Source organism: Anomaloglossus baeobatrachus, chromosome 2 (genome assembly GCF_048569485.1).
Source record: "Anomaloglossus baeobatrachus isolate aAnoBae1 chromosome 2, aAnoBae1.hap1, whole genome shotgun sequence".
Taxonomy (NCBI): domain Eukaryota; kingdom Metazoa; phylum Chordata; class Amphibia; order Anura; family Aromobatidae; genus Anomaloglossus; species Anomaloglossus baeobatrachus.
Genome location: NC_134354.1, coordinates 526,069,417 through 526,095,990, shown reverse-complemented (window position 1 = coordinate 526,095,990; position 26,574 = coordinate 526,069,417). Strand labels below are relative to the sequence as shown.

Genomic DNA, 26,574 nt, shown 5'->3' with positions numbered 1-26,574 from the left:
ACTGCACTGGCGTGCGCCGAATCCGGCAAACTGGCAAAAATGCCGGATGTGTGAAACTGGCCTTACTTCTTGCAGATGAATGTCAGAAGAGTGGAGGAAGTGAGCACACATACATCCAGTAGCAGCCGCTGATTGTCTGCAGGGCTCACCTAGCACAACCATGTCACACAGACCCCGCCATCACCAACACTGGCGTCCGTGTTGGAGGGGAGTATATGTAGTTTTTATTTTAAGGCTGAGGCCACACTGTAATCCCAACAGGAGCAGAGGGTCATGTGACTGTGGTCCGATCGTGCGATCAGACCACAGCTGCTGAGGGGACTGGGGTATTTATCTCCCTCTCTACTCTGTTGACGGCTGATGCGATTCTTGCACTGCCCTCGCGGTACATCGGTGTAACCTGAGCGCAGTGCAATATTTCTCTCACACCCATAGACTTGAATGGGTGCGAGTGAAACAGGATCGCATTCCATCTGCAGCATGCTGCGATTGTTTTCTTGGTCCCATTAGGGCTGATAAAAAAAAAAATCGCTCATGGGTGCTGCCCCATAGAGTAATACTGGTCCAGGTGGAATGCGATTTTTTTTTTTTTTTTCTTTTCTTTCTCTCATTCCACTCGCTCCGTATTACTCGCAGTGTGCGCTGACCTTAAAAGCCAGTCTACTTAATGTAACAAGGGGTTGTCCAGTTAGTAGATATATCTGTGGATAATTGTAAAGTTGTCAATTTGTGTTTTAAAAAAAAAAAAAAAAAAAAAAATTTATTGCAGTTTTCAGAATCATTACAATATGTCTAACATTTGAACAAGAATAAATTGACCTTACCAATTTACCCACCCTTGTCTTAACCCACCCTCTTGTATTCCCACTTTATCCCCCCCAACATTTTTAATACGCTGAACACCAGGTATAAGTCGCGAAAGAACACACAGCTCCTCTATATTCTGATTCCCGTTTGAAGCCCTATTTCTCTGAAACCCTCGTCTCGCCCTACTGTCGTGTCTCTACTGCGTGTGTATTTTCAGCTTTCCCAATGTGCCTTGCAAGTCTCCCAGTAGGTACCATTCCGTATTAGTGAATTGAGATACCACTTTCCGTATTTCTGCAACTCCATACTGTTGTACTATAAATCTCTTCCATTTTTTAAAAAAGTTTCCCGTTAGTTCGTCCTTATTTCTTTCGGCTTCCAACTGTTCAATATTGAGCAGCTTTTTAATCTGATTGACCACCTCTTCCTCTGATGGAACAGATTCCTCGAGCCATCTGCGTAGTAGGGCCTTTTTCCCTATCATAGCAATATTATGAAAGAGTCTTGGAATCGTGGTCCCCCGTGTATCTCCTCCTCCTTCCCCTTCTTTAGTCCTGTGGTGGAAAATCCATAACAATGGGTCTAGTTCCATTGCCACTTCCCATACTTTTTCTATAAGTGTCTTCATTTTTCCCCAAAATTTCTGACTTTGTGGGCACTGCCAAATCCCGTGGTATAAGTCCGTTTTCGGCTGTTTACATTTGGGGCAATGTTCTATTTTATTCATAGTCTGCTTGGTGGGGATGTTAAAACCATAAATTGCTCTGTGCATTAATCTAAACTGTGTGTCCCTCCAGCCCTCATTAATCACCTCCTTCCTCATCCTCATCCATCCCTGCTGTATCTTTTCCCCTGCCTCTGTATCTTTTAGTTGTCGTGCCCATGCTCCCCAGACCTGGTCCGAGTGCAGTGGTACCAGTGCTGTTCTCAGATCTTTGTACAGGGAGGAGATAGTAATCTCCTGTTTATCCTTCATCATAAATTGGTCCATTTCATTCATTACCTGTTCTTTTCTAACATCCCTCAATAGTCCCATTATTCCCTTTTCCACCTGTTTGTATTGTATGATTTGGAATGGAGAAAGCCCGAAGTTGTCGATTTTTCCAAGCACTTTGCAATTTTACCCATTTAAGGACTTGAGTTAGCCCCTTTAAAAAGTTTCCACGGAGGCTGCCATATTGGATACACACACTTCTTCCCTAACTTGTCTGTGTAGATTGCAGTTAATTAACAAATGTGTCAGACTTGGTGTCCCCAAGTATTAACCCTTCGTAACATATGATGTACCGGTGCGTCATGGCGATTTTGCAGACATGGGGAGCTACACCCATACAATCGCTAGTGGGAACTTAGTTCAAGTGACTGCCAAACTTCAGCTGTGACAGCCAGGGCCAGCGCCTGCAATGCTCCTGGCTATTTAACCGTTTAAATGTCGCATACACTAGCAATCGTTGCATTTAAATGGTTAGGAGAGGGGGTGGTCTCATCTCATACTCTATCTGTACTCCCTCAATGGGATGGGCTGCCATGACATCATGATAATGACCTTCTGGTCTGTCAGCTACTGTGGCCTGTTAGACAGTCAGGAGCGTGGTCTAAAAGGCATTCTGCCAATGTCACCCTGACAGGTTTAATGCATTGCAATGCATTAAACCAGTAATCAGACTAATAAATGTTGATGTCCCATAGAGGGGCTAAGTGAAAAAGTGACCTCCCCCCACAAACCCTGCAGATATACATTTATACATATATATATATATATATAAAAGAAAAAAATAATACAACCATAATGTAAAAACAAAAGTAGATAAAGAAAGTACACACATATGGTATTGCCGCTTCCGGAATGACCTTGTCTTTAAAACTGTCCCATTATTTAATCCTTACGGTGGATACAAAAAAGAAAAATGCAAGTAAAAACGGTCTCCATCATACAGCCAGCAAAAAAGTGGAATGGAATGCAATCAAAAAAGTTGTATGTTAATAAAAATGGTGCATTCTGCACGCGGCGGGTCCTGACCTGTGGCGCTGCGAGTCTCCTCCGCAGGACCGTTTCCATTATCAAGGTTCGGAGCGCTGCAGTCTCTCGCTTGTGTTCTCCCTACGGTGGACAATTAGCAAAGTATTGACCTGTTGCGGCTCGGAAAGCAGCACTGCAAGTTAGTTTTTGCTGTGGACCACATACAGTGAGCATGGGATATCTAGAAATTCCGTCCACTATGCGTGTACTATACTGCGCACCGTTTTTGGACGCAGCGAAAACACGCTACATCCAAAACACGGATCATGGGCACGCAGCCTTAGGCCAATCAAAAATCTTTTTTTTCTATTACATTATGTAAAAGCAGCTGCCTCCCAAAAAGTGGAATAGAAATCGATCAATATTATGTGCCCAAAAATGGTACTAAAAAAGTCAACTAGCCCTGCAAAAAAAAATAAGCCTTTTATGACACTGTCTGCAAAAAATAAAATATCTAGCCTTCAAAATATGGTGATGCAAAAGTACATTATTTTTTAAAAAGTGTTTTTTTCTGTGATAGTAGGAAAAGCTAAAAATAAAAACAATATAGCTCTGGTATCTCTATAATCATACTGAGCCGAAGAATAGAGCCGTCTGATCACTGCCTGGTGAACGGCATGAAAACAAATAGATAAAACCAGTTTTTGATCTGCTGTTGATTTGTTCATTTTGCCTCCCAAAGATCGCAGTAAGGCTCAGCTCACATTTATCCTGCTCTCTAAAACTTCGAAAATTGCAAATTTGTCTAAATTTTCATCAAATCTCCATTTATTTTTTTTCTATTATAAACACATATCATATTGACCAGCTGAAGTATTCCAGAGTTATTACCACATAAAGTGACACTGGTCAGAATTGAAAAAGTTGGAGATAGTAAGGGCATAAAGGGGTTTTGTAGAAATGTATTTTTTTAGTCTAAAGACTTGGTTGTGTAAAATAAAAACATCTGCCTTACTTGCCCACCGCTACTCAAGTGCTGCCTCTGCCACAGCCCTCCATCTTTGTTGAGGTTGATACAGTGATTGGCTGCAGTCCCAACTATGGCACGCTGCAGCCAATCACTGGGCTTTGTGGCCATGCCAGCATAGACCTATGGCAGCATGAGAGTACTAGTTTGTAGGCAGGACTAATTTTCTAAATTTTTTTTTTTTTACTAATGTCTCAATGTATATACTAATGTAAACAGAGCTTTACACTGTTAGACAGGCATCCACTTTCTAAGCTGTAGATATCAATATGTAAAAGTACATAAAATCAACAACCTTACAGAAGAGAGCAATAAAGCAAAGTAGTTCTACAGGCAAGGTCCACAAAGGAGCAGAGGCGAGTGCAAGAAACAGAAGTGCTGACGAGAACCCAACCAGGAAAGCGTGTGCTGCTGCTGTCATATGGTTTCCTATTTAGCTAGACCACCCTCTTCTTTTTTTCTTCCAGCTGCTAGAGGACACATGGGCCTTACTTTTCCTACGCAATTGAACAAAAGTGTAGTCACAAAGTTACTTTTCCTTTAAAATGGGCACTTTTGCCAGTGTTGGTGATGAAATCATATTCTATTTTGTCCTGAGGAAGAAGCCATAAGGCTTTGAAACGTGTAGAAAAATAACATCACTCCTTCTGTATGGATCCTCTCTTCTACGGCAGCGTGGTCTATTAACCCTTTTCTCTCCAAATTTTGAACTGAATCAATACATCTTGAAATAATAAAATCATATTTGGATGTGTTTTAATAAATAAATAATGTTCCTGTGCCAAGATACGGTAGTTTTATATATGTGTCCCTGCTATGTACTATGTGATGGCCGTGTCTGACCGTACAGGGACATGGTTTCATCATACCACAGCAGTGGATCATAGATGATTCTTTTTGTCGTGTAAAACATTTCCCGACCTTTTTTTTTTTTTCTTTTTTCTAAGAAAATGTTTTACCTTTAAAAAGAATCATCTATGATACTCTGTGATGATTCTTTTTGTGACGTAAAAAATTTTTTTTAAAAACAGTTGGGAAAATACTTTGCCTAACAAAAAGAATCATCTATAATCCCCAGCTGCAATGTCTATATACTTTTTTTTTTTTTACTTTTTTCCCTGCTCGGGAGATGTGGTATGATCAGACTCTGTCCCTGTACGGTCAGACACGTCCATTACACAGTGCATAGCAGGGACGCATATAAGATTATCTCAGCACAGCATTTTTTTTTTTTTTAATACAATGGAACCTTGGATTAAGAGTGACTTGGTTTGAGAGCGTTTTGCAAAACAAGCAAAGACTTTTACAAATTTGTAACTTGGTTTAAGAGCAATGCTTTGCAATAAGAGCAAATACTCACTGCACGCTTTCGATTTCGTCCTTTCACCGTGCTCTGACCCGCACTGGAGGTAAATTTCTGTACATATGTACTGTATACAGTATACCATTGTACAGTATATACTATATAGCATGTCTATCAATTTTCAGTACTGTATCCACAAATGCACTTTCTTTCGGCTAACCATTGCAGCACATTGCTTGTATTGTAATCTAATTAGCTGGGCAGTATTCCTACCCCACATTTGGCATAACTCTGCCCTTATTTTGGGCAGGATTGATTTGGGGTGTGTTTTTTGCAACCTCTACTAGAATAAAGATTGTCATATTTATACATAATTTTATTTCTCTATAGTACCTCTGCACTCCAACCAAATGCTTTTACTGTATAGTATTTTGCTTTAGTGTACTGTAATTATATGAATACACTACATTATTTTGTATTACTGTAATAAGTTTGTATAAATACAGTAAATAGTTTTGGGTTGTGGAACGCATTGTCTGCATTTCAATTATTTCCTATGGGAATATTCGCTTTGATATAAAAGTAACTTGATTTAAGAGCTCAGTCCCGGAACCAATTATGCTCCTAATCCAAGGCTCCACTGTATATCCAATTATGGAACTTATTGTTATTCCAAGCTCTATTGATTAAAATTAACTTTTAAATCCCTTTAAGGGTACTTTCACACTTGTGTTTTTTTCCCTTCAGTCGCAATCCGCCGCTTTGGGAAACAGCGCAATCCATTAACGAATAGTGCTGCTTCTCATAAACTTATATGGACGACGCATTGCGACTGATGGCCCTGCGTTGCATCGGCCGCCCGTCGCTGCGTTGCATCGGCCGCCCGTCGCTGCGTTGCATCGGCCGCCCGTCGCTGCGTTGCATCGGCCGCCCGTCGCTGCGTTGCATCGGCCGCCCGTCGCTGCGTTGCATCGGCCGCCCGTCGCTGCGTTGCATCGGCCGCCCGTCGCTGCGTTGCATCGGCCGCCCGACAAGAATGCAGCATGTAGCGTTTTTCTGCGCCTTCCAGAGAGTAAAAATAATGCAATGTGCACGATTCCATCGGTGTCTGTCGTTTTTATAATGGAAGCCTATGGTGGCGGAATCCGTCGGAATCCGTCATTTTACGGATTCCTGTGACTAATCCATCTTTACACAACTGCGCATGCTCAGTTGAGTAAATTGCTGAAAAATAAGCTACAATGGATTCTGTTGTTTTGCAGGATCCGTCGCATCAGTTGTGCCACTATATGCAATGCATCCGTTACATCCGTCACACAGCGCAATGCGATGGATGCCGCACAACGCAAGTGTGAAACTAGCCTTGGGATATGTGCACGCAACTTTTGTTTCAGTCAGATTCCACTCTGAAACCTGCCTGAAAAAGAGCGAACTAAGGCTATTGTCCGCACACTGCATTCTGGTTTGACAACAAAACTGCAGCCTTTTGACAAATGTAAGCTCTGCGCATGCGTTTTGACCGCATTTTCATTGCATTTTGACTGCGTTTAGGACATTGCGTTTTGAGATTGAGAAGTCAATGAAGTGACATGCTGTTTTTTATTTTGTTTTTTTTTTTTTTTTGGCAACGATTTTGACAAATGTTTGTCAAACAAAACGCTTCCTAAAAAAAAAAAGTAGCGTGTGGATGGAAATTCTGATTTCTCATAGACTTCGCTGGGGAAGCAAAACGCACGCATTTTGTCATTGACACAGTGCAGTTTAAAATACGACCAAATCACAAGAAAAAAACGCAACGTGCGCACAGACCCTAAAAGTTCCACTGAATGAGCATCTTCATTTCTATGTAAAGAAAAAAAAAAACAAAAAAACTTGCTGTTCAGGTTTTTACGTGTCTTTTAACCCTTTAAGGTTTACAAAGTCGCCAAGTGGTTAAAATAAGTGACCCGACCGCTCTGAAGATGCGCTATACTTTATAAATGTAGTCGTGGCCAAAAGTTTTGAGACTGACAAATTTTGTTTTTCAGTTGCTGCTTCAGTGTTTTTAGATCCTTTTTATGGTTGCAGAAGCACAGTTCTAAGTATGTTATAAGTTTTTACTGACAAATAGGTTAGTTTTTGCTGCATTTATTTTTCCCCGACAGAACTGCACCATATCGTTTTTTTCCAGTGTTTTTTCAGTTTTGTCACCCACAGAAAGCAATGGAAACAAGTTCTGCTGCACGTCTGCGTTTTTTTTTTTTTTTGCATTGTGCTCTGTTTTTAACTTAATGAACTATTTTCTCTAGACAAATCGCATGTAATCTACAGCAAAAACGTAAAAAGAAGCCGCCAAAATAAATGCGGTGTTATTGCTGCCTAGAGAGCAAGCCTTTGGTTGCAGATTCTGCATGGGAGCATAGCCTTATTTTTCAAGATTTCTGCAATTGTCCCTGATGTTAGATGGGCAGAGGGGTGCGGTGGTAGTCGTGACAGATGCTGCTGGGACAGATCTCTGCACCGCGCTGCTCCTCTAGTACAGGGGAAGGGTTGCTGGGACTTGTGGTGCAGGGCACTTACTTGGTCCATCTTCAGGACCGCTTTTTATCTAGCTGGTGATTGCAGCAGGTCCCAGTGGCCTCTAACACCACACACTGACAGACTTTTCTGAACAAAAACATCTGTTTACTTGTAACATCTCGCAGAGGCGGGCACATCATTTTCTAGTTACAGGGGACATAATTTTTAATAAATGCCATCTTTTGGATATACGTTCTGGCATTCCTTTTCGATTGTTGCCATTAGCAACCAGAGCCACTCTTTAATTTGTACATTTTTCCGATCGACCGCTTCCCTGGTACTTGGGCTCCCGTTGGGGTCCCTAAGCTCCTCTTCCTCCCCTTCAGCTTCACTATACACAGCAGACTCCACCGTCTGTCCGGTCAGTCAGGTTCTACTCTTTTCTCAAGGGCCCACTGACCTTTCGCTGACTGAGGGGATTCGGTAGGTCTCCGCCAGGGAATGGCCACCACCCGGGCAGCACTGCGTGTCCGGCACTCGGATTCAACCCAAAAGGTCACGCCAAATTTAAGTTATTGGGCTTTTCCTCTACCACGTCTCTCACAGATGAGACGCAGACTCCTTTCCCTCAGGGACTCTCCTCACTCTAAGGCTGATTTCAGACGTTCGTGTTTTAGGTACGTGTGACATCTGTTTTTAACACTGATGCCACACGTACCCATGTTATTATTTGCTGTTACTCACACGTCCGTGTTTTCACACGGACTTTGTGGCCCCGCACGCAGACATGTCCGTTTTTTTTCTGTTGCTGCCTCCGGCTCTGCTGCCTCCCGCTCCTGACCCCCGCTCATTATACTCACTGAATATTTACTGCACTGAGGAGCTGGAAGCAGGAGCAGCGCTGGGGACTTCAGTGCCGGGGACTGCATCGCTGAGTGAGTATACATCAGTGTGTGTGTGTGTGTTCAGTCATACCCCCCAACTTTTCAAGAAAGGAAAGAGGGACAAAGTATGCAGCGCGCACAGCGCGCCGCGGCAAATTTTGGCCACACCCATTTGGAAGTAAGGGTCATTCAGCAGATGCCCCGGACTGTTCATTCATATTTATAGCAGTCAGAATTTTTTTATATTTCTGTGTCACTATGACATTGCTTATTTGTGCCTATAAGGCCGTGTTCACACGTTGCATAAATTCTGTTTCTTTTTGTTTCTATCTGCACCAAACTACACAATAACAATCTTCTCTGTTTTTTCCATTTTTGCTGCATTTTTTTCTGCCTTTTCTCCATTATTTAATGCGTTTTTGGTTCAGATGTGAATCTGCGTTTTTAAGTGTTTTTATTGTACAGAGAAGCTTTTTCCTGCATTTTTTTAAGCTCCACATAGAAACCTCCAGAGAACCCCCCCACCCTCCCGAAAACCGCAGAATTCAGTGGCGTCTTTTCATGGAATCACATCCACTTTACTTGGACAATTAAACACAGCAGAATAAATGTGCAAAGAAACAGCAGAAAAAAATGCAGCATTTACACTACATGTGAATATGGACTAATTGTCCAAGCAAAGTGGATGACACGTCATGAAATCTCCGCCCCTGGTGTGTGGAAAGACGCCGCTGATCTGTGCGGATTTGGTGTTTCTTTCTTTATAAGCTTCAGGATTCACATCGGCAACAAACATGTATCAAATAAGGGGGACAATGTATAAAAAATACCGCAAACACGCAATAATCAGAGAACATTGTTATTGCACTCGTGGCGCGGACACCTGCAGAAAAAATGCCGCATTTACGCTATGTGTGAACACGGCCTCAGTGATCCATTTTTATTACATTTTTTATGGGTTTTAATAAAGAAAAATAATAAATTGCGCCTTTCTTTTTCGCTCCTAATTGGGAGACCCAGACAATTGGGGTGTATAGCTACTGCCTCCGGAGGCCGCACAAAGTACTACACTTAAAAGTGTAAGGCCCCTCCCCTTCTGGCTATACACCCCCCCGTGGGAGCACGGGTCCCTCAGTTTTTGCTTTGTGCGAAGGAGGTCAGACACGCACGCATAGCTCCACTGTTTAGTCAGCAGCAGCTGCTGACTATGTCGGATGGAAGAAAAGAGGGCCCATACAGGGCCCCCAGCATGCTCCCTTCTCACCCCACTTTCTGTCGGTGGTGCTTGTTAAGGTTGAGGTACCCATTGCGGGTACGGAGGCTGGAGCCCACATGCTGATTCCTTCCCCATCCCCATTAGGGCTCTGGGCGAAGTGGGATTTTACCGGTCTCCAGGCACTGAGACCGTGCTCCATCCGCAGCCCCTGGAGAAGCCGCTGGATATGGAGCTGAGTATCGTCAGGGACATGGCCCTGCTCCGTCAAGGTACTCTGTGTCCCCGTGCATACGCGCGCACACCGCAGCATTGCTGGGTGTGTTAGTGCGCCGGGGACAACAGCGCTGCTGCGCTTGTGCCATTTCCTCACTTCAGCTTAGCTGAGTGGGTAGACTCAGGGAGAACGGTCGCGCCGGCCGCTGGGACTGCGACGCGGCTGGGACTTGTGGTGCGCCGGGGACTTCCGCGCTGACCGTGCATATATCACGGCCGCGCTTATTACTACAGTCCCCGGCTTTTGCGGCCTAGTTCGTTCGTTCCCGCCTCCGCACCTGCCAGTCAGGAGGAGGGCGGGACGCTGTACAGAGCATCAGCGCTGAGGGCTGGAGTCTTTTTTACATACTCCAGCCCTCACACCAGGCACAGTAGGACGCAGTTTCCCGCACTTTGTTTGTGGCACGCCCACGGTCCGCCCCTCTTCACAGAACGCCGGCAGCCATTCCTGCCTGCACGCTGAGCTGCAGAGGGGAGACGGGGAGACCCAGACACGGGATTCTACGGCCTCATACCCGCTGTTCAGCGGGCGGTAAGCAGCCTCAAGGGCTCACCCCCACTTGTGCCGTTTGTATACTGAGTATTTTGTGTTTGCAAATACTTTGTACTGTACGGTCGCTGGTGATTCTCGGCTATATACCCTCCTAGATTACAAGGAGGCAACAGCATGTCGTCCGCAAAACGCAAGGGTGCCAAGGCACAGACATTATATGCTGCCTGTACCGCATGTGGGGCTGCTCTACTGTCAGGTTCCACTGACCCCCATTGTGTGCAGTGCTCGGCCCCTGTGCAACTTGCACAGCCGGGGCCTCTGCTGGACGTGACCCAGGGTGTACCACCTGTGAATGCTGTCCAGGTGACAGGAACGGAGTTTGCAGCTTTTGCTGACAGATTGTCTATGACCATGTCAAAGATTCTTGAAACATTGCAGTCTAGACCAGTAACTCAGACCATGGACACTGTGGCATCATTGCTCCCTGGTCCCCCTCAGCTGGAACACTTCCAAGCTCCGGGGGTGTCACATGCACCCCAGGGTGACGATTCTGACTCGGACGACAGTCCCAGACAACCTAAGCGGGCTCGTTATGAGGGGCCCTCAACTTCGTCTCACTGGTCAGGATCCCAGCGGGACGAATCTATGGGTGATGAGGCGGATGTAACTGATCAAGATTCTGATCCTGGGACCGCTCTCAATCTGGATACACCGGATGGTGACGCCATAGTGAATGATCTTATAGCGTCCATCAATAGGATGTTAGATATTTCTCCGCCAGCTCCTCCTGCGGAGGAGGCAGCTTCACAGCAGGAGAAATTCCATTTCAGATATCCCAAGCGTAAATTAAGCACTTTTCTGGACCACTCTGACTTTAGAGATGCAATCCAGAAACACCACGCTTATCCTGAGAAGCGGTTTTCTAAACGGCTTAAAGATACACGCTATCCTTTTCCCCCTGACGTGGTCAAGGGTTGGACCCAGTGTCCCAAGGTGGACCCTCCAATCTCCAGGCTTGCAGCTAGATCTTTAGTTGCAGTAGAAGATGGAGCGGCACTTAAAGATGCCACTGACAGGCAGATGGAGCTCTGGCTGAAATCCATCTATGAAGCTATTGGAGCGTCGTTGGCGCCAGCTTTCGCAGCCGTATGGGCACTCCAAGCTATTTCAGCTGGGCTTATACAAGTCGACTCGGTCACACGTACATCTGCCCCGCAGGTGGCACCATTGACCTCTCAAATGTCTGCATTCGCGTCTTACGCGATTAATGCTGTCCTGGACTCTACGAGCCGTACGGCGGTGGCGTCAGCCAACTCCGTGGTTTTGCGCAGAGCCCTGTGGTTGAGAGAATGGAAGGCAGATTCTGCTTCCAAGAAGTGCTTAACCAGTTTGCCTTTTTCTCGTGACCGATTGTTTGGGGAGCGTTTGGATGAAATCGTTGAACACTCCAAGGGTAAGGACTCATCCTTACCTCAACACAGACAAAACAAGCCCCAACAAAGGAGGGGTCAGTCTGGTTTTCGGTCCTTTCGAGGCTCAGGCAGGTCCCAATTCTCCTCGTCCAAAAGGACTCAAAAGGATCAGAGAGGCTCAGATTCTTGGCGGACTCAGTCACTCCCAAAAAAGACAGCAGGAAGAACCGTTACCAAGACGGCTTCCTCATGACTTTCAGCCTCCTCTCTCCGCATCCTCGGTCGGTGGCAGGCTCTCCCGCTTTGGCGACATTTGGCTGTCACAGGTCAAAGACCGTTGGGGGAGGGACATTCTGTCTCACGGGTACAGGATAGAGTTCAGCTCTCGTCCTCCAACTCGTTTCTTCAGAACTTCCCCACCGCCCGACCGAGCCGATGCTCTGCTGCAGGCGGTGGCCGCTCTAAAGGCGGAAGGAGTGGTGACTTCCGTTCCTCTTCAGGAACAAGGTCACGGTTTTTACTCCAATCTGTTTGTGGTGCCAAAGAAGGACGGGTCCTTTCGGCCCGTCCTGGATCTAAAGTTGCTCAACAAACACGTAAAAACCAGGAGGTTCCGGATGGAATCTCTACGCTCCGTCATAGCCTCAATGTCTCAAGGAGATTTCTTAGCATCAATAGACATCAAAGATGCTTATCTTCACGTGCCGATTGCGCCAGAGCATCAGCGTTTTCTACGCTTCGTTATAGAAAGCGAACACCTGCAGTTCGTAGCGTTACCTTTCGGGCTGGCAACAGCCCCTCGGGTCTTCACCAAGGTCATGGCAGCAGTAGTAGCTGTCCTGGACTCGCAGGGTCACTCCGTGATCCCGTATTTGGACGATCTACTTATAAAGGCACCCTCTCAAGAGGCATGCCAACACAGTCTGAACGTGGCACTGAAGACTCTCCAGAGTTTCGGGTGGATTATCAACTTTTCAAAGTCAAATCTAACCCCGACCCAATCACTAACATATCTTGGCATGGAGTTTCATACTCTCTCAGCGATAGTGAAGCTTCCACTGGACAAGCAGTGCTCTCTGCAGACAGGGGTGCAATCTCTCCTGCAGAACCAGTCCCACTCCTTGAGACGCCTCATGCATTTCCTAGGGAAAATGGTGGCAGCAATGGAAGCAGTCCCTTTCGCGCAGTTTCATCTGCGCCCTCTACAATGGGACATTCTCCGCCAATGGGACGGGAAGTCGACGTCCCTCGACAGGGATGTCTCCCTCTCTCAGGCAGCCAAGGACTCTCTCCGATGGTGGCTTCTTCCCACCTCATTGTCAAAAGGAAAGTCGTTCCTACCCCCATCCTGGGCGGTGGTCACGACAGATGCGAGCCTATCAGGGTGGGGAGCAGTGTTTCTTCACCACAGGGCTCAGGGTACGTGGACTCAGAGAGAGTCCACCCTTCAGATCAATGTTCTGGAAATCAGAGCAGTCTATCTTGCTCTGCGAGCCTTCCAACAGTGGCTGGAGGGCAAGCAGATCCGGATTCAGTCGGACAATTCCACAGCGGTGGCGTACATCAACCACCAAGGGGGAACACGCAGTCGACAAGCCTTTCAAGAAGTCCGGCGGATTCTGACGTGGGTGGAAAACACAGAATCCACCATATCCGCAGTTCACATCCCAGGCGTGGAAAACTGGGAAGCAGACTTTCTCAGTCGCCAGGGCATGGACGCAGGGGAATGGTCCCTTCACCCGGACGTGTTTCAGGAGATCTGTCGCCGCTGGGGGATGCCGGACGTCGACCTGATGGCGTCACGGCACAACAACAAGGTCCCGGTTTTCATGGCACGGTCTCACGATCACCGAGCTCTGGCGGCAGACGCCTTAGTTCAGGATTGGTCGCAGTTCCGACTACCTTATGTGTTCCCACCTCTGGCATTGTTGCCCAGAGTGCTCCGCAAAATCAGGTCCGATTGCCGTTGCGCCATTCTCGTCGCTCCAGACTGGCCAAGGAGGTCGTGGTACCCGGATCTGTGGCATCTCACGGTAGGACAACCGTGGGCGCTACCAGGCCGTCCAGACTTGCTGTCTCAAGGGCCGTTTTTCCATCTGAATTCTGCGGCCCTGAACCTGACTGTGTGGCCATTGAGTCCTGGATCCTAGGGACCTCAGGTTTATCTCATGATGTTGTTGCCACCATGAGACAGGCTAGGAAACCATCCTCCGCCAAGATCTACCACAGAACGTGGAAGATATTCTTATCTTGGTGCTCTGCTCAGGGAGTTTCTCCCTGGCCATTTGCATTGCCTATTTTTCTTTCCTTCCTGCAGTCTGGGTTGGAAAAAGGTTTGTCGCTTAGCTCCCTTAAAGGACAAGTCTCTGCGCTATCCGTATTCTTTCAGAAGCGCCTGGCGCGACTTCCTAAGGTACGCACGTTCCTGCAAGGGGTTTGTCATATCGTTCCCCCTTACAAGCGGCCATTGGAACCCTGGGATCTGAACAAGGTTCTAATTGCTCTCCAGAAGCCACCTTTCGAGCCTATGAAGGAGATTTCCTTTTCTCGGCTTTCACAGAAAGTGGCTTTTCTGGTGGCGGTCACGTCTCTTCGGAGAGTGTCAGAGCTGGCGGCGTTATCTTGCAAATCTCCCTTCCTGGTGTTTCACCAAGACAAGGTAGTACTGCGTCCAATTCCAGAGTTTCTTCCCAAGGTGGTATCTTCCTTTCATCTCAATCAGGATATCACTTTACCATCTTTGTGTCCGCATCCAGTTCACCAATTTGAAAAGGGTTTGCATCTGTTGGACCTGGTGAGAGCACTCAGGATCTACATTTCCCGCACGGCGCCTCTGCGCCGTTCGGATGCACTCTTTATCCTGGTCGCTGGTCAGCATAAAGGGTCGCAAGCTTCCAAATCCACCCTTGCGCGGTGGATCAAGGAACCAATTCTTCACGCCTACCGTTCTGCTGGGCTTCCGACTCCTTCTGGACTGAAGGCCCATTCTACCAGAGCCGTGGGTGCGTCCTGGGCATTACGGCATCAGGCTACGGCTCAGCAGGTGTGCCAGGCGGCTACCTGGTCGAGTCTGCACACTTTTACCAAGCATTATCAGGTGCATACCTACGCTTCGGCGGATGCCAGCCTAGGTAGACAAGTCCTGCAGGCGGCGGTGGCCCACCTGTAAGAAAGGGCTGCCTGACAGCCGGATCACGAGGTATTCTTTTACCCACCCAGGGACTGCTTTTGGACGTCCCAATTGTCTGGGTCTCCCAATTAGGAGTGAAAAAGAAGGGAATTTTGTTTACTTACCGTAAATTCCTTTTCTTCTAGCTCCAATTGGGAGACCCAGCACCCGCCCTGTTTTTTCTTAGGGTATTTGTTTTTCGGGTGCACATGTTGTTCATGTTGATAAGTTACGTTCTCAGATATTGTTTATCGGATTGAATTTGTTTTTGAAACAGTTATTGGCTTTCCTCCTTCTTGCTTTTGCACTAAAACTGAGGGACCCGTGCTCCCACGGGGGGGTGTATAGCCAGAAGGGGAGGGGCCTTACACTTTTAAGTGTAGTACTTTGTGCGGCCTCCGGAGGCAGTAGCTATACACCCCAATTGTCTGGGTCTCCCAATTGGAGCTAGAAGAAAAGGAATTTACGGTAAGTAAACAAAATTCCCTTCTTTTTCCCCGCCATTTACCGATCCCCATAAATAATCTGATCGCTGTGTTGTTCAGGTCATTACGATTACAGGGACACCAAATATGTCCATGTTATTTGCTGATTTGTGATGTTTATTATTTTATAAAAAAGTGCAATAAAATTACATCTATTTTTTTTTATTATTTTTAGTAACTTTATTAGAAGAAAAAAAAATCCTCTTTTCCTCTCCCTCTAGAATACAGGACATAGAGATACTGCTCTGTACAATGTAGCTGTGTCCTGTGTAATCTGCTGTGTAAGACTGCTTTCACACATCCGGCTTGAGCTCTGCGGCTCAATCCGGCTGTGCAAGCTATGCAACGGATGTGGTGAAAACACCGCATCCTTTGCATAAGTTTTTCCTTTGCGGCCAGTCCGGTTTTTGCCGCTTGCGGCATGCTACTGAGCATGCGCAGTGGCAAAAACCGCATGCGGCGGCCGGATGCGGTTATTGCCGCATCGCATCCGGCCACCATAGGCATGCATTGAAAAATGCGCCGCATCTGCCGAATGCGGCACGATGCGTTTTTTTTTTGTCGCACGAAAAAACGTGCCAGGCAACGTTCCATCCGGCCGCCGCATCGGCTAAATCTGCCGCATGCGGCAAAAACCGGACCGAACGGGAGCCCATGTGGCACAATGCGGCACTAATTAAAGTCTATGCAGAAAAAACGCAACCAGCAGCAAAAAAAAACGGTTGCGATTTTCCTGCAAAGTGCCGGATTGTGCCGCATTGCAGAAACCGGAGGTGTGAAAGCAGCCTAAGAGGCTGCATTGTAGGTTCATTTATGTGAAATCCTCCCTCTGACATCATCAATCCTAGTGGCTCAACAGCTAGAGCAGCTAGGAAAGCCAGGAGAGGAGGCTGCTGGACACAAGTTTTGAACGTTGCTGGTTTGAATCCAAAGTGGTGAAGATAAAAAAAAAAAAGCAAAAATTGTATTTGTATTTTTTTCCTCATTTCTTTATAGTAGTTTTATGGGAACAAATGAATCTGACTCTTTCACCAACATTGAGATACAGTATCTATCTATCTATCTATCTATCTATCTATCTATCTATCTATCTATCTATCTATCTCTCTCTATCCCTCTATCTATGATTCTATCTCTACCTATCTATGATTCTAGCTATGTATGATTCTATCCCTCTATCTATCTATGATTCTATCTCTATCTTTCTATTATCTGTTGTGTATCTATATATCCCTCTATCATCCATCCCTCTATCATCCATCCATCATCCATCCATCCCACTATCATCCATCCCTCCCTCTATCCCTCCCTCTATCTCTCCATTCATCCCTCCATTCATCCATCCATCCCTCCATTCATCCATCCATCCCTCCATTCATCCCTCCCTCTATCCCTCCATTCATCCCTCCCTCTATCCCTCCATTCATCCCTCCATTCATCCATCCATCCCTCCATTCATCCATCCATCCCTCCATTCATCCCTCCCTCTATCCCTCCCTCTATCCCTCCATTCATCCCTCTATCATCCATCCCTCCCTCTATCCCTCCATTCATCCCTCTATCATCCATCCATCCCTCCCTCTATCCCTCCTTTCATCCCTCTATCCCTCCATTCATCCCTCTATCCCTCCATTCATCCCTCTATCCCTCCATTCATCCCTCTATCCCTCCATTCATCCCTCTATCCCTCCATTCATCCCTCTATCCCTCCATTCATCCCTCCTTCTATCCCTCCATTCATCCATCCATCCCTCCATTCATCCATCCATCCCTCCATTCATCCCTCCCTCTATCCCTCCATTCATCCCTCCCTCTATCCCTCCATTCATCCCTCTATCATCCATCCATCCCTCCCTCTATCCCTCCCTCTATCCCTCCATTCATCCCTCTATCATCCATCCCTCCCTCTATCCCTCCATTCATCCCTCTATCATCCATCCATCCCTCCCTCTATCCCTCCTTTCATCCCTCTATCCCTCCATTCATCCCTCTATCCCTCCATTCATCCCTCTATCCCTCCATTCATCCCTCTATCCCTCCATTCATCCCTCTATCCCTCCATTCATCCCTCTATCCCTCCATTCATCCCTCCTTCTATCCCTCCATTCATCCCTCCTTCTATCCCTCCATTCATCCCTCCATTCATCCCTCCATTCATCCCTCCATTCATCCCTCCATTCATCCCTCCATTCATCCCTCCATTCATCCCTCCATTCATCCCTCTATCATCCATCCATCCCTCCATTCATCCCTCCATTCATCCCTCTATCATCCATCCATCCCTCCCTCTATCCCTCCATTCATCCCTCTATCATCCATCCATCCCTCCCTCTATCCCTCCATTCATGACTCCATCATCCATCGATCCCTGCCTCTATCCCTTCATTCATCCCTCCCTCTATCCCTCCATTCATCCCTCTATCCCTCCATTCATCCCTCCTTCTATCCCTTCATTCATCCCTCCTTCTATCCCTTCATTCATCCCTCTATCATCCATCCATCCCTGCCTCTATCCCTCCATCCATCCCTCCATCCATCCCTCCCTCTATCCCTCCATTCATCCCTCCATTCATCCCTCCCTCCATCCATCTTTGCAGCTGAATAACCTGCTTCTGGTGTCTCACCTGCAGTATAGAGGTCAAGATAACAAAATCTTCCTATTGCTTTCAATACAGGCAGTAGCTCAGTGGTAAAGCTGCTGCCTTTGAAACAATGAACTCACAGTTCCACGAGTTCGAGTCCCGGCCGCCCCGAAAATCCAGAGCCGATGATAATTTAATTTATTCACTCCACTCCACTGAGGGGAGGAGCCGGAACATCAGCTGTGAGCCGCGGGAGTGCGGGACAGACCTGATAAATCGTGCAAGTCCCGCAGAATCCGGGACGGTTGGGTTCAGTGTATACATGTATGTGCGTTATGTGTGTGTATGTGCTCGGTGTATCCATGTGTGTCTATGAGTGTATACATATGTGTGTGTGTAGTGAGGACCTGGAAGCCGTAGCATCATGGGGACAGCATCGGGGACTCATCACAGTTTCCAATGAACTCTGATAATCCTGTGAAGCTGTGTCGCGGGGATGTCATTAGAGTTCATTGGGAACTCCAACGATCTCCTGGATGTCACTGTGCTTGTGACACAAGCACAGTCCCCAGCGCTGCTTTGGCCTCCAGGTCCTGAGTGCGCTGAATAATCGATAAATATAATGAGTGGCGGTCAGGAGCGGGAGGCAGCAGAGCCAAAGAAAGCAGGTAAATATGGAGAATCTTTTTATTTCACAGACTCGTGTTTTCTGTGGTACCTGTCACGTATGCAAACACTGATGACACGTGTGACACACGCATGACCATAACCATGCGTGTAACTGCTACCTGATTAAACACGGACGTCTGAAACCGGCTTTACTTACTACTTCACCGTTCTTTTTCAAAATAAGCCCCTCCCCTTCACTAGCTCCCTCTAGCGGGAGTACCAGGGAAGCAGCTTACACACGGTGGCCACCTAGTGGCCGCTTAAACATATTACACCAGAACATAACCTTTAAACATTACATTTTACACACCATTCTGGGGCGGCCGAGCCTTACACCCCCTTCAACTGACTTGCTGAATGTCAGCTTCTTGGCCCAATCCTGACTGGTGACAACCCATTCTTATCTAATCACTGCTCAGAGTTTATCACGATTACTGTGTTTTTATGTCATCGCTTTTCTGAGGATTCACTATGAGGTTCAGAATGGGATTGAGATCTGGGGAGTTTCCTGGTCATGGACCCAAAATTTCAGTCTGTTGCTCACCCCGCCACTTAGTTAACACTTTGGTCGCCATCATGCTGCAAAAGCATTGTTCATCACCACATTGCTCCTGGATCCTTGGGAGACGTTGCTCAATGATGATTAGATGGCTGTGTTCTTAGGCAAATCTGTGATTGAGCCCACTCCATGGAGGAGAAATAACCCCGAGCCTGAATGGTCTGGGGGTGCATTACCATTGTCAATAAAAGTGTAAAACCTTCCTAAATACTTCTAATTGTATTTCTGTAACCATAGACACGTCTAGCCAAAGAATCTAAAAACACTGAATTAGCAAATTTAGTGAAAACCAACATTTTTGTCAGTAACAAACCTTTTGTCCATGAATTCACATTAATTATTAAGTTTAAAAACAAAACAACCACTACAAAATAGACCAAAAGCATCCAGTAAAGAAGTAACCGCCATAAATGGAAAAACATTGAAAGATCACAGTAAAGGGTGCTTTACACGCTGCGACATCGCTAGCGATCTCGTTAGCGATATGACACGCCAGATCGCAGATAAGATTTGCCAAGATCGCACATAGGTCATTTATTGTAGCTCTGGTCACATGTGCGATCTCGGCAAATCGTATGTGCGATCTGGCGTGTTACATCGCTAGCGAGATCGCTAGCAATGTCGCAGCGTGTAAAGCACCTTTTAGTGCCAAAACAGCACTCGGGAAACAATCAAAAAGTTTCCTAAAGTGTCATCCTGTTTAAGAACATGGTGTGTTTGTCCATCTGTGACCGGTTCTTTAAGAACTCGGACCCCTTCAGACTAAAGGCCCCTTTACACACTGAGACTTTCTAGCGATCCCACCAGCGATCCCAACCTGGCCGGGATCGCTACAAAGTCTCTGGTGAGCTGTCAAACAGGCAGACCTGGCCAACGACGCAACAGCGATCCGGACCTGCAGAACGACCTAGCTAGTCATTGGGGACGTTGTAAAGCAGCTTTTTGAAAGGGAAGTCGCTAACGAAGTCGCTGTAAAGTCCCCTTTACACACTAAAACTTTGCTGCACAGCGGGAAACAAAGGACCAAAGAATGGTCCTGAACGATTGGTAGCGATCACAACTTCACAGCAGGGGCCAGGTCGCTGATGAGTTTCACACACTGCAATGTCGCTGGGGAGGTCGCTGTAACGTCACAAAACCGGTGACGTTACAGCGATGTCGCTAGCGATGTTGCAGTGTGTAAAGCCACCTTAAGAGGAAAGGCTCTGACTGGTCCAGTTTATACTGTGCGTGTGCATATCCTTTTGTGTGGAATACACAAGTGTGAACTTTTTCTTTAATTTTGAGAGGTTAATTATGTGGCGTGGTGTTTGTGTGACAAGTATGCTTGTCCGCGACTTGTCTTGAGTAAAACCTATAAAACACAGGGCGGCACGGTGGCTCAGTGGTTAGCATTCCAGTATTGCAGCGCTGGGGTCTTGGGTTCAAATCCCACCAAGGATAACATCTGCAAGGAGTTTATGTTCTCCCCGTGTTTGTGTGAGTTTCTTCCGGGTACTCCGGTTTCCTCCCACACTCCAAAGACATACTGATTTTTAGATTGTGAGCCCCAATGGGGACAGTGTTAGTGATATATATAAAGCACTATTGAAGATGTTTTCACTATATAAAAATAAAAATAATAATTATATTTTTTCTTTCCCGCAGCTTCCAATTAAAGCCGGGCAGCAGAATACACACACCAAAGTCAGCATGGAGCACAACAAAGAGTGTCTCATCAACATTTCCAAGTACAAGTTTTCTCTGGTCATAAGTGGACTCACACACATCCTAAAAAATGTCAACAACATGGTAAGTATGAGGCCAAGACGGCAGTGATGGCTTGTGAAGTGGCTTTTACTCTGTCCTAGGCATAAGTCCAGGTCCGTCCCTGTGACTGCTCCAGTCCCATATACTGTACATGTGATGCATGGGCTGCAAAAACATCATTTTCCCAAAAAAACATACTGATAGGGAATATAGATTGTGAGCCCCAATGGGGACAGTGTTGCCATTGTATGTAAAGCTCTGTGTAATCAATAGCACTATATAAATGAATAAATATTATTATATTTTATACTTATTTTATTTTTTGCAAACTACGTAGTTTATATATATTTTTTTTTTCCAGTGAGTTTGAATGAAACTTTCATATATGTGAGACTTGTGAGTAAAAGTAAAGGCCTCTGTCTGTATGATGGCTATTCTCTCCCCAAAGGGTAGCAAATAGGGATGATCGAATACCTCAAATATTCGGTTTGCGAATATTTGCCGGATAGGTCGCCGCTATTCGACTATTCGGGAATATTCAGTGCGCAATGTAAGTTTATGGGAAACCTGAACAACAACTATTCGGAACTACTTCCCATAGACTTACATTGAGCATCGAATATTCGCATAGCGGCGACCTATTCGTCGGAAATTCACGAAGCCGAATATTTCAGGTATTCGATCATCCCTAGTAGTAAACTAATATTTTTTGTTAATGTTTTTATTCATTTTAATGGTGTTGTCCCTTCAGTTAGATTGTCATTAAATTATATGGGATTCGACACTTTGCAAACCCACGACGAGCAGATGGAAACCATGGACAGAGCCAGAAGAGCTCAGTGTAGTGGCCGTTCTCAGGTGCTGCAGATCACCTACTAGTGAATGTAATAGGAGCTGAGGAACAGTCCTCGGCCATTACACTGTGAACGGGGCTGGTCTGTGCACGGTTTACATCCGCTGGTCGTGGAGGTGTGGCGTGTCGGACCCCCACAGATCTTTTATCAATGGTGTGTCATAAGGGTAGGTCATCCATATCTTAAGACAGGACAAGCCTTCAATGTAAGCATAGACCCCACTGTATTTATCATCTGTCTCCATGTGTGTTCCCTACAGAGGATATATGGAGAAGCTGCCGAAAAGAATTTATACTTGTCTCAGCTGATAATATTGGATACACTGGAAAAATGTCTTGCTGGGGTGAGTACTTAAGTTTTAATTCAGACATGGAATGATGACATGAACGACATCGATGTGCAAAACGTCTGCCATTACTGAAAACGTTTGTACATGGATAAAAAAACCAGCTTTTACTATTTGGCCATGGATGTTCTGAACTCATGTACACAAACACAACAAGCAAGATTTAAGGGGGCTTTACATGCAGCGACATCGCTAGCGGCATCGCCCCCGTCGGTTGTGCATCACAGGCAAATCGCTGCCCGTGGCGCACAACATCGTTAGGACCCGTCACACTATACTTACCTGCCTAGCGACATCGCTGTTGCCGGCGAACCGCCTCCTTTCTAAGTGAAGAGAAATGAAGTCCAGCTCAGTCCTCAGACGCGTTTCGACACAGTCTGTCTTGGAACATGACTAAGACTGTGTTAAAACGCGTAGTTCAATGGGGTCCTAATATCTTTTTATTCTGCTGACCGCCTTGTACAAATTTTTATGGAATTACCCGAATAAACGTTGGATTGATTTAATTCATAATCTGAGGACTGCGCTGGACTTCTTTTCTCTTCATTTCTGAATCTTTGGCAGCCAAGCCTTCCGTGCGCTGGGTCCAGACAGACAGCGGTGAACAGCAGATTGGTGAGCTGAATTTCCTTTTTCTGGCCTCTTTTCTAAGGGGGCGGTTTGTGCGGCGTCACACAGCAGGCGGCCAATAGAAGCGGAGGGGCGGAGATGAGCGGCTGTAACATCCCGCCCACCTCCTTCCTTCCCCATTGCCGGCGGCCGCACGTACGATGTTCTTCCTCGTTCCTGCGGTGTCACACATAGCAATGTGTGCTGCCGCAGGAACGACAAACAACATCGTACCTGCAGCAGCAATGATATTTGAGATTAGAACGACGTATCAACGATCAACGTTATGGTCAGTATTTTTAATCATTAACGGGCATTCCTGCGTTTCACACGCAACGACGTCGCTAATGAGGCTGGATGTGCGTCACGAATTCCGTGACCCCACGACATCTCGTTAGCGATGTCGTTGCGTGTAAAGTGGCCTTTAGGGGAAAGAGTCGCCATGTAAAACAAAGGCATGTATTTAAATAAGCCATATCTTTTGGTGCCAACAATTCTAGTAAAAACAGTCATAATGTGAATAGTGACCTTGCGAATATATGAAGCTAGCTGATATTCCAGAATAAATCCTACATTTCAGGGCTAGCCTTTAATGTGATTAAGTGAAAGTGGTTTAGTTCGGGCCTCCTCCTCTGGAATATTTGGCCTCATGCAGCAGGTCTATGAGTGCATTTTACATTTCCCTTTGCTTGCATTGTGTTCATGAGTGGAAGGGAGGGAGGAAGAGTGCAATGTGTTTTCTCACTGTCCGTCCTGAAGCAGCTGATCTTGTCATTGCCAGACGGCATCGATGGCTTTTGCAGGTGTTTCCTAGTTTAATAACCCTGAACGAACTTCCCTCGGGGCTCCCCTTCCGTCTTTCTGCTCATAGGATGCTGCGATTCCAGATTTCTAAGGCCTTATCTGGAGGTTTCTTTTTATTTCTACCATGCTGAATGTAATTTTCTGCTTGTGATAGTTAAACATGATAAAGTACAATATACTGCAATGATCTGGACCTTGACTAGCTGATTCACGCCCCCCTAAAGTGCGCATGGGTCTTGGTATGAACTTAGAACTAGAATATTTCTGGCATATATAGGAATTCTGCAAAGAAACCAAATTCCAGAACTAAAGCAGCTCACAGAATAGCAGGGGGAATTGGATTATACATGGTAATATAATAATAATATATTAAATATTTTAGATATTTTAATTATTCTGATTAAAAATCTGTTTTTGTATGTAAACCAGTTCTCCCTATTAGGTGTGCTGCTTCTAGTATGAACAGAGCTAGGCTGCATTCACAAGATAACATTTCTGCACCGGTATTAAGGTTACCAGTCCTTGTCCAGTGACTTGAACATGCAGCATTATAGGGATGTCTAGCATTACACTGGAACAAAATAGTTCTTTTTCTTGTTTAACCCTTTCCCATCCTGAGCCGTATATGTGTGCACCTTCAGCAATGGGTGTCTCGTATAGTATTCATCTCACTCCCTGTTGCAGCCAAGCAGTTTAATCCCTTAGGCTGGAGTCACACTTGCAGGTGACTCGCGCTCATCTCGTCTCGTCTCGTCTCGCATTGCATCACGCAGCACGGCCTGCCGCCCTCTCTACAGAAGCGGGTCGGCTGCATGTATTTCTGTGCAGCTGAGATGCTCCTGTCCGGAGAGCCGGGTAATGTGATGCGAGACTCGAGCAACTTAGCTGGAGAGTTCATGCAATACATTATATGTGCCCCAATTTAGGCCCCTCTTCTCATTATTATGCCTGACGTGACATCATATGTGCGTAATGCCTAGATGATATCGCCCCAGGCATACTAATCAGAAGAGGTGCTGAAATGCCAGCAGGTAGTAGATCCACATGATTCTGCAGATCAACTTCCTCAACTCTAATGTCCCTTGAACACAACGTGGTCTTAGTAGCTCCTTAAACTCACACTTTATGCATTTCTGTCAACACAAGAAACATTTTCTCTTTTCAGCAACCAAAAGACTGTATGCGATTGGACGAGACGATGCTTGTTAAGCAGCTGCTACCTGAGATTTGCCATTTTATCCATACTCATCGAGAGGGCAACCAGCACGCGGCCGAACTCCGGATTTCTGCATCAGGAGTCCTGTTTTCGTTAAGCTGTAATAATTTCACTGCGGTTTTCAGTCGTATTTCTACAAGGTGTGGACCTTTTCTCACTATATAAAGTGATGTGAATTGTTACTTGCTGAGATAGGAATGGTACATTTCTGTGTTGCTTGAAGCAGGTTGCACGTTTTAAGATTTTACTATTCCATGTTCATCTTCCCTTGGTCCAGCGCGGTCTGTGCGGCTACACCAACCTTGGAGTGCTCGGGACTGCTGCAGGCAATCCTCGGCCTGGCGGCTTGTGCTGTCCAAATTCAAAGCCTCTAAGTCCAGTGTTCCAAAGCTATCCTAAATACACTTTTATATTGACTTATTTTTTTATAATATATAGTTGTGTGTCCAAACTTCTGACTATATACTCTATATGTATCCTTTTGTGTGGAGGTGTGGATTTTTATATTGTTGCACAGTTGTGGATAAATGTTTTTAGACCGACACAAATTTTGGTTTTCACTTTGCTGATTCAGTATTTTTAGATCTTCTGCTCAGATGTGTCTATGGAACTGACGTATAATTAGAAGCATTAGGCTATGTGCCCACGCTGCAGAAAATGCGCGGGTTTTGCCGCGGATTTCTCACGGAAAAGCCGCGGATTTTCCAGAAATCTGCAGCACAGCTACTCCCCAGCCTTTTCTATGGCATTTGGGAAATGCTGTGCCCACGCTGCGGATTTTTCCGCAGCGGAAATCGTGCGGATTTTCGTGCGGAAAAATCTGCAGCATGTCAATTATTGTTGCGGATTTCTCCGCAGGGTCCCATATACTTACCTGCCTTGATAAAGACCCGAGTCACTTTCTCCGTCCGGTGTAGCGGCAGCAGCGCGGTGGATCCAGCCAGGTACAGGAAGGAAGAGGTGGGCGGGGCCTGCACGAGCTCCTGTCATGTGACAGCCGGAGCTCGTTCAGGCCCGCCCACCTCCAACACAGTGAACCAGACGCTGCCTGACAGTGACCCGGCCGCCAGAAAGCGAGGTGCTGCATGATGGAGGTAAGTATGAGCACCCCGGTCACTGCAGCACTTGTTCTGCATTGAGGATGCAGCGCCGAAGCCATGGTACTGTATCCTCAATGCAGAATGCCCGCACCATATCCGCACGACATTCCGCTGTATATCCGCAGCATTGAAACAGAGAAAGTTCTGTTACGGATTTCTGGGAGCACCTGCGGAATGTCTTGCGGATATATCCGCAGGACAATGTCCCCGTGGGCACATAGCCTTAAGGAAGTTTTTAAATTTTTTATTGCTACATAAAATTTATGGAATAACTCATTATTTACATTTTTGACTCTAAATTTTTGCAATTCTCCCTGATACACTGGAGATCAGCTTATGGGCCAAATCCTGGCTGATAACTAATGTTAAGCGAGTAGTTAACTATTCGTACTCACTATGCTGTTGGCGAGTACTGTCCTCTACTCGCATATTCGTTACGAGTAGCGGGCGCAATGTAAGTCAATGGGAAATACTCATTAAGTAGCGAGTAACCCGAAAGCCGTACTATTCGCTACTCGCACGAAAAGTACGGCTTTCGGGTTACTCGGTACTTAGCGA

The 26,574-nt window shown here is 46.1% G+C and overlaps 1 protein-coding gene across 1 annotated transcript in view; it reads left to right on the top strand.

The window, feature by feature from the left end:
• The window catches only part of NF1 (neurofibromin 1), a 442,125-nt gene that overhangs the window by 46,257 nt on the left and 369,294 nt on the right, over positions 1-26,574 (top strand). The window contains exons 2-4 of the mRNA XM_075333827.1: positions 20,986-21,129; positions 22,201-22,284; positions 24,866-25,056. Of these exons, the coding sequence (XP_075189942.1) occupies positions 20,986-21,129; positions 22,201-22,284; positions 24,866-25,056 (419 nt within the window). The remainder of the gene's footprint in view (positions 1-20,985; positions 21,130-22,200; positions 22,285-24,865; positions 25,057-26,574) is intronic.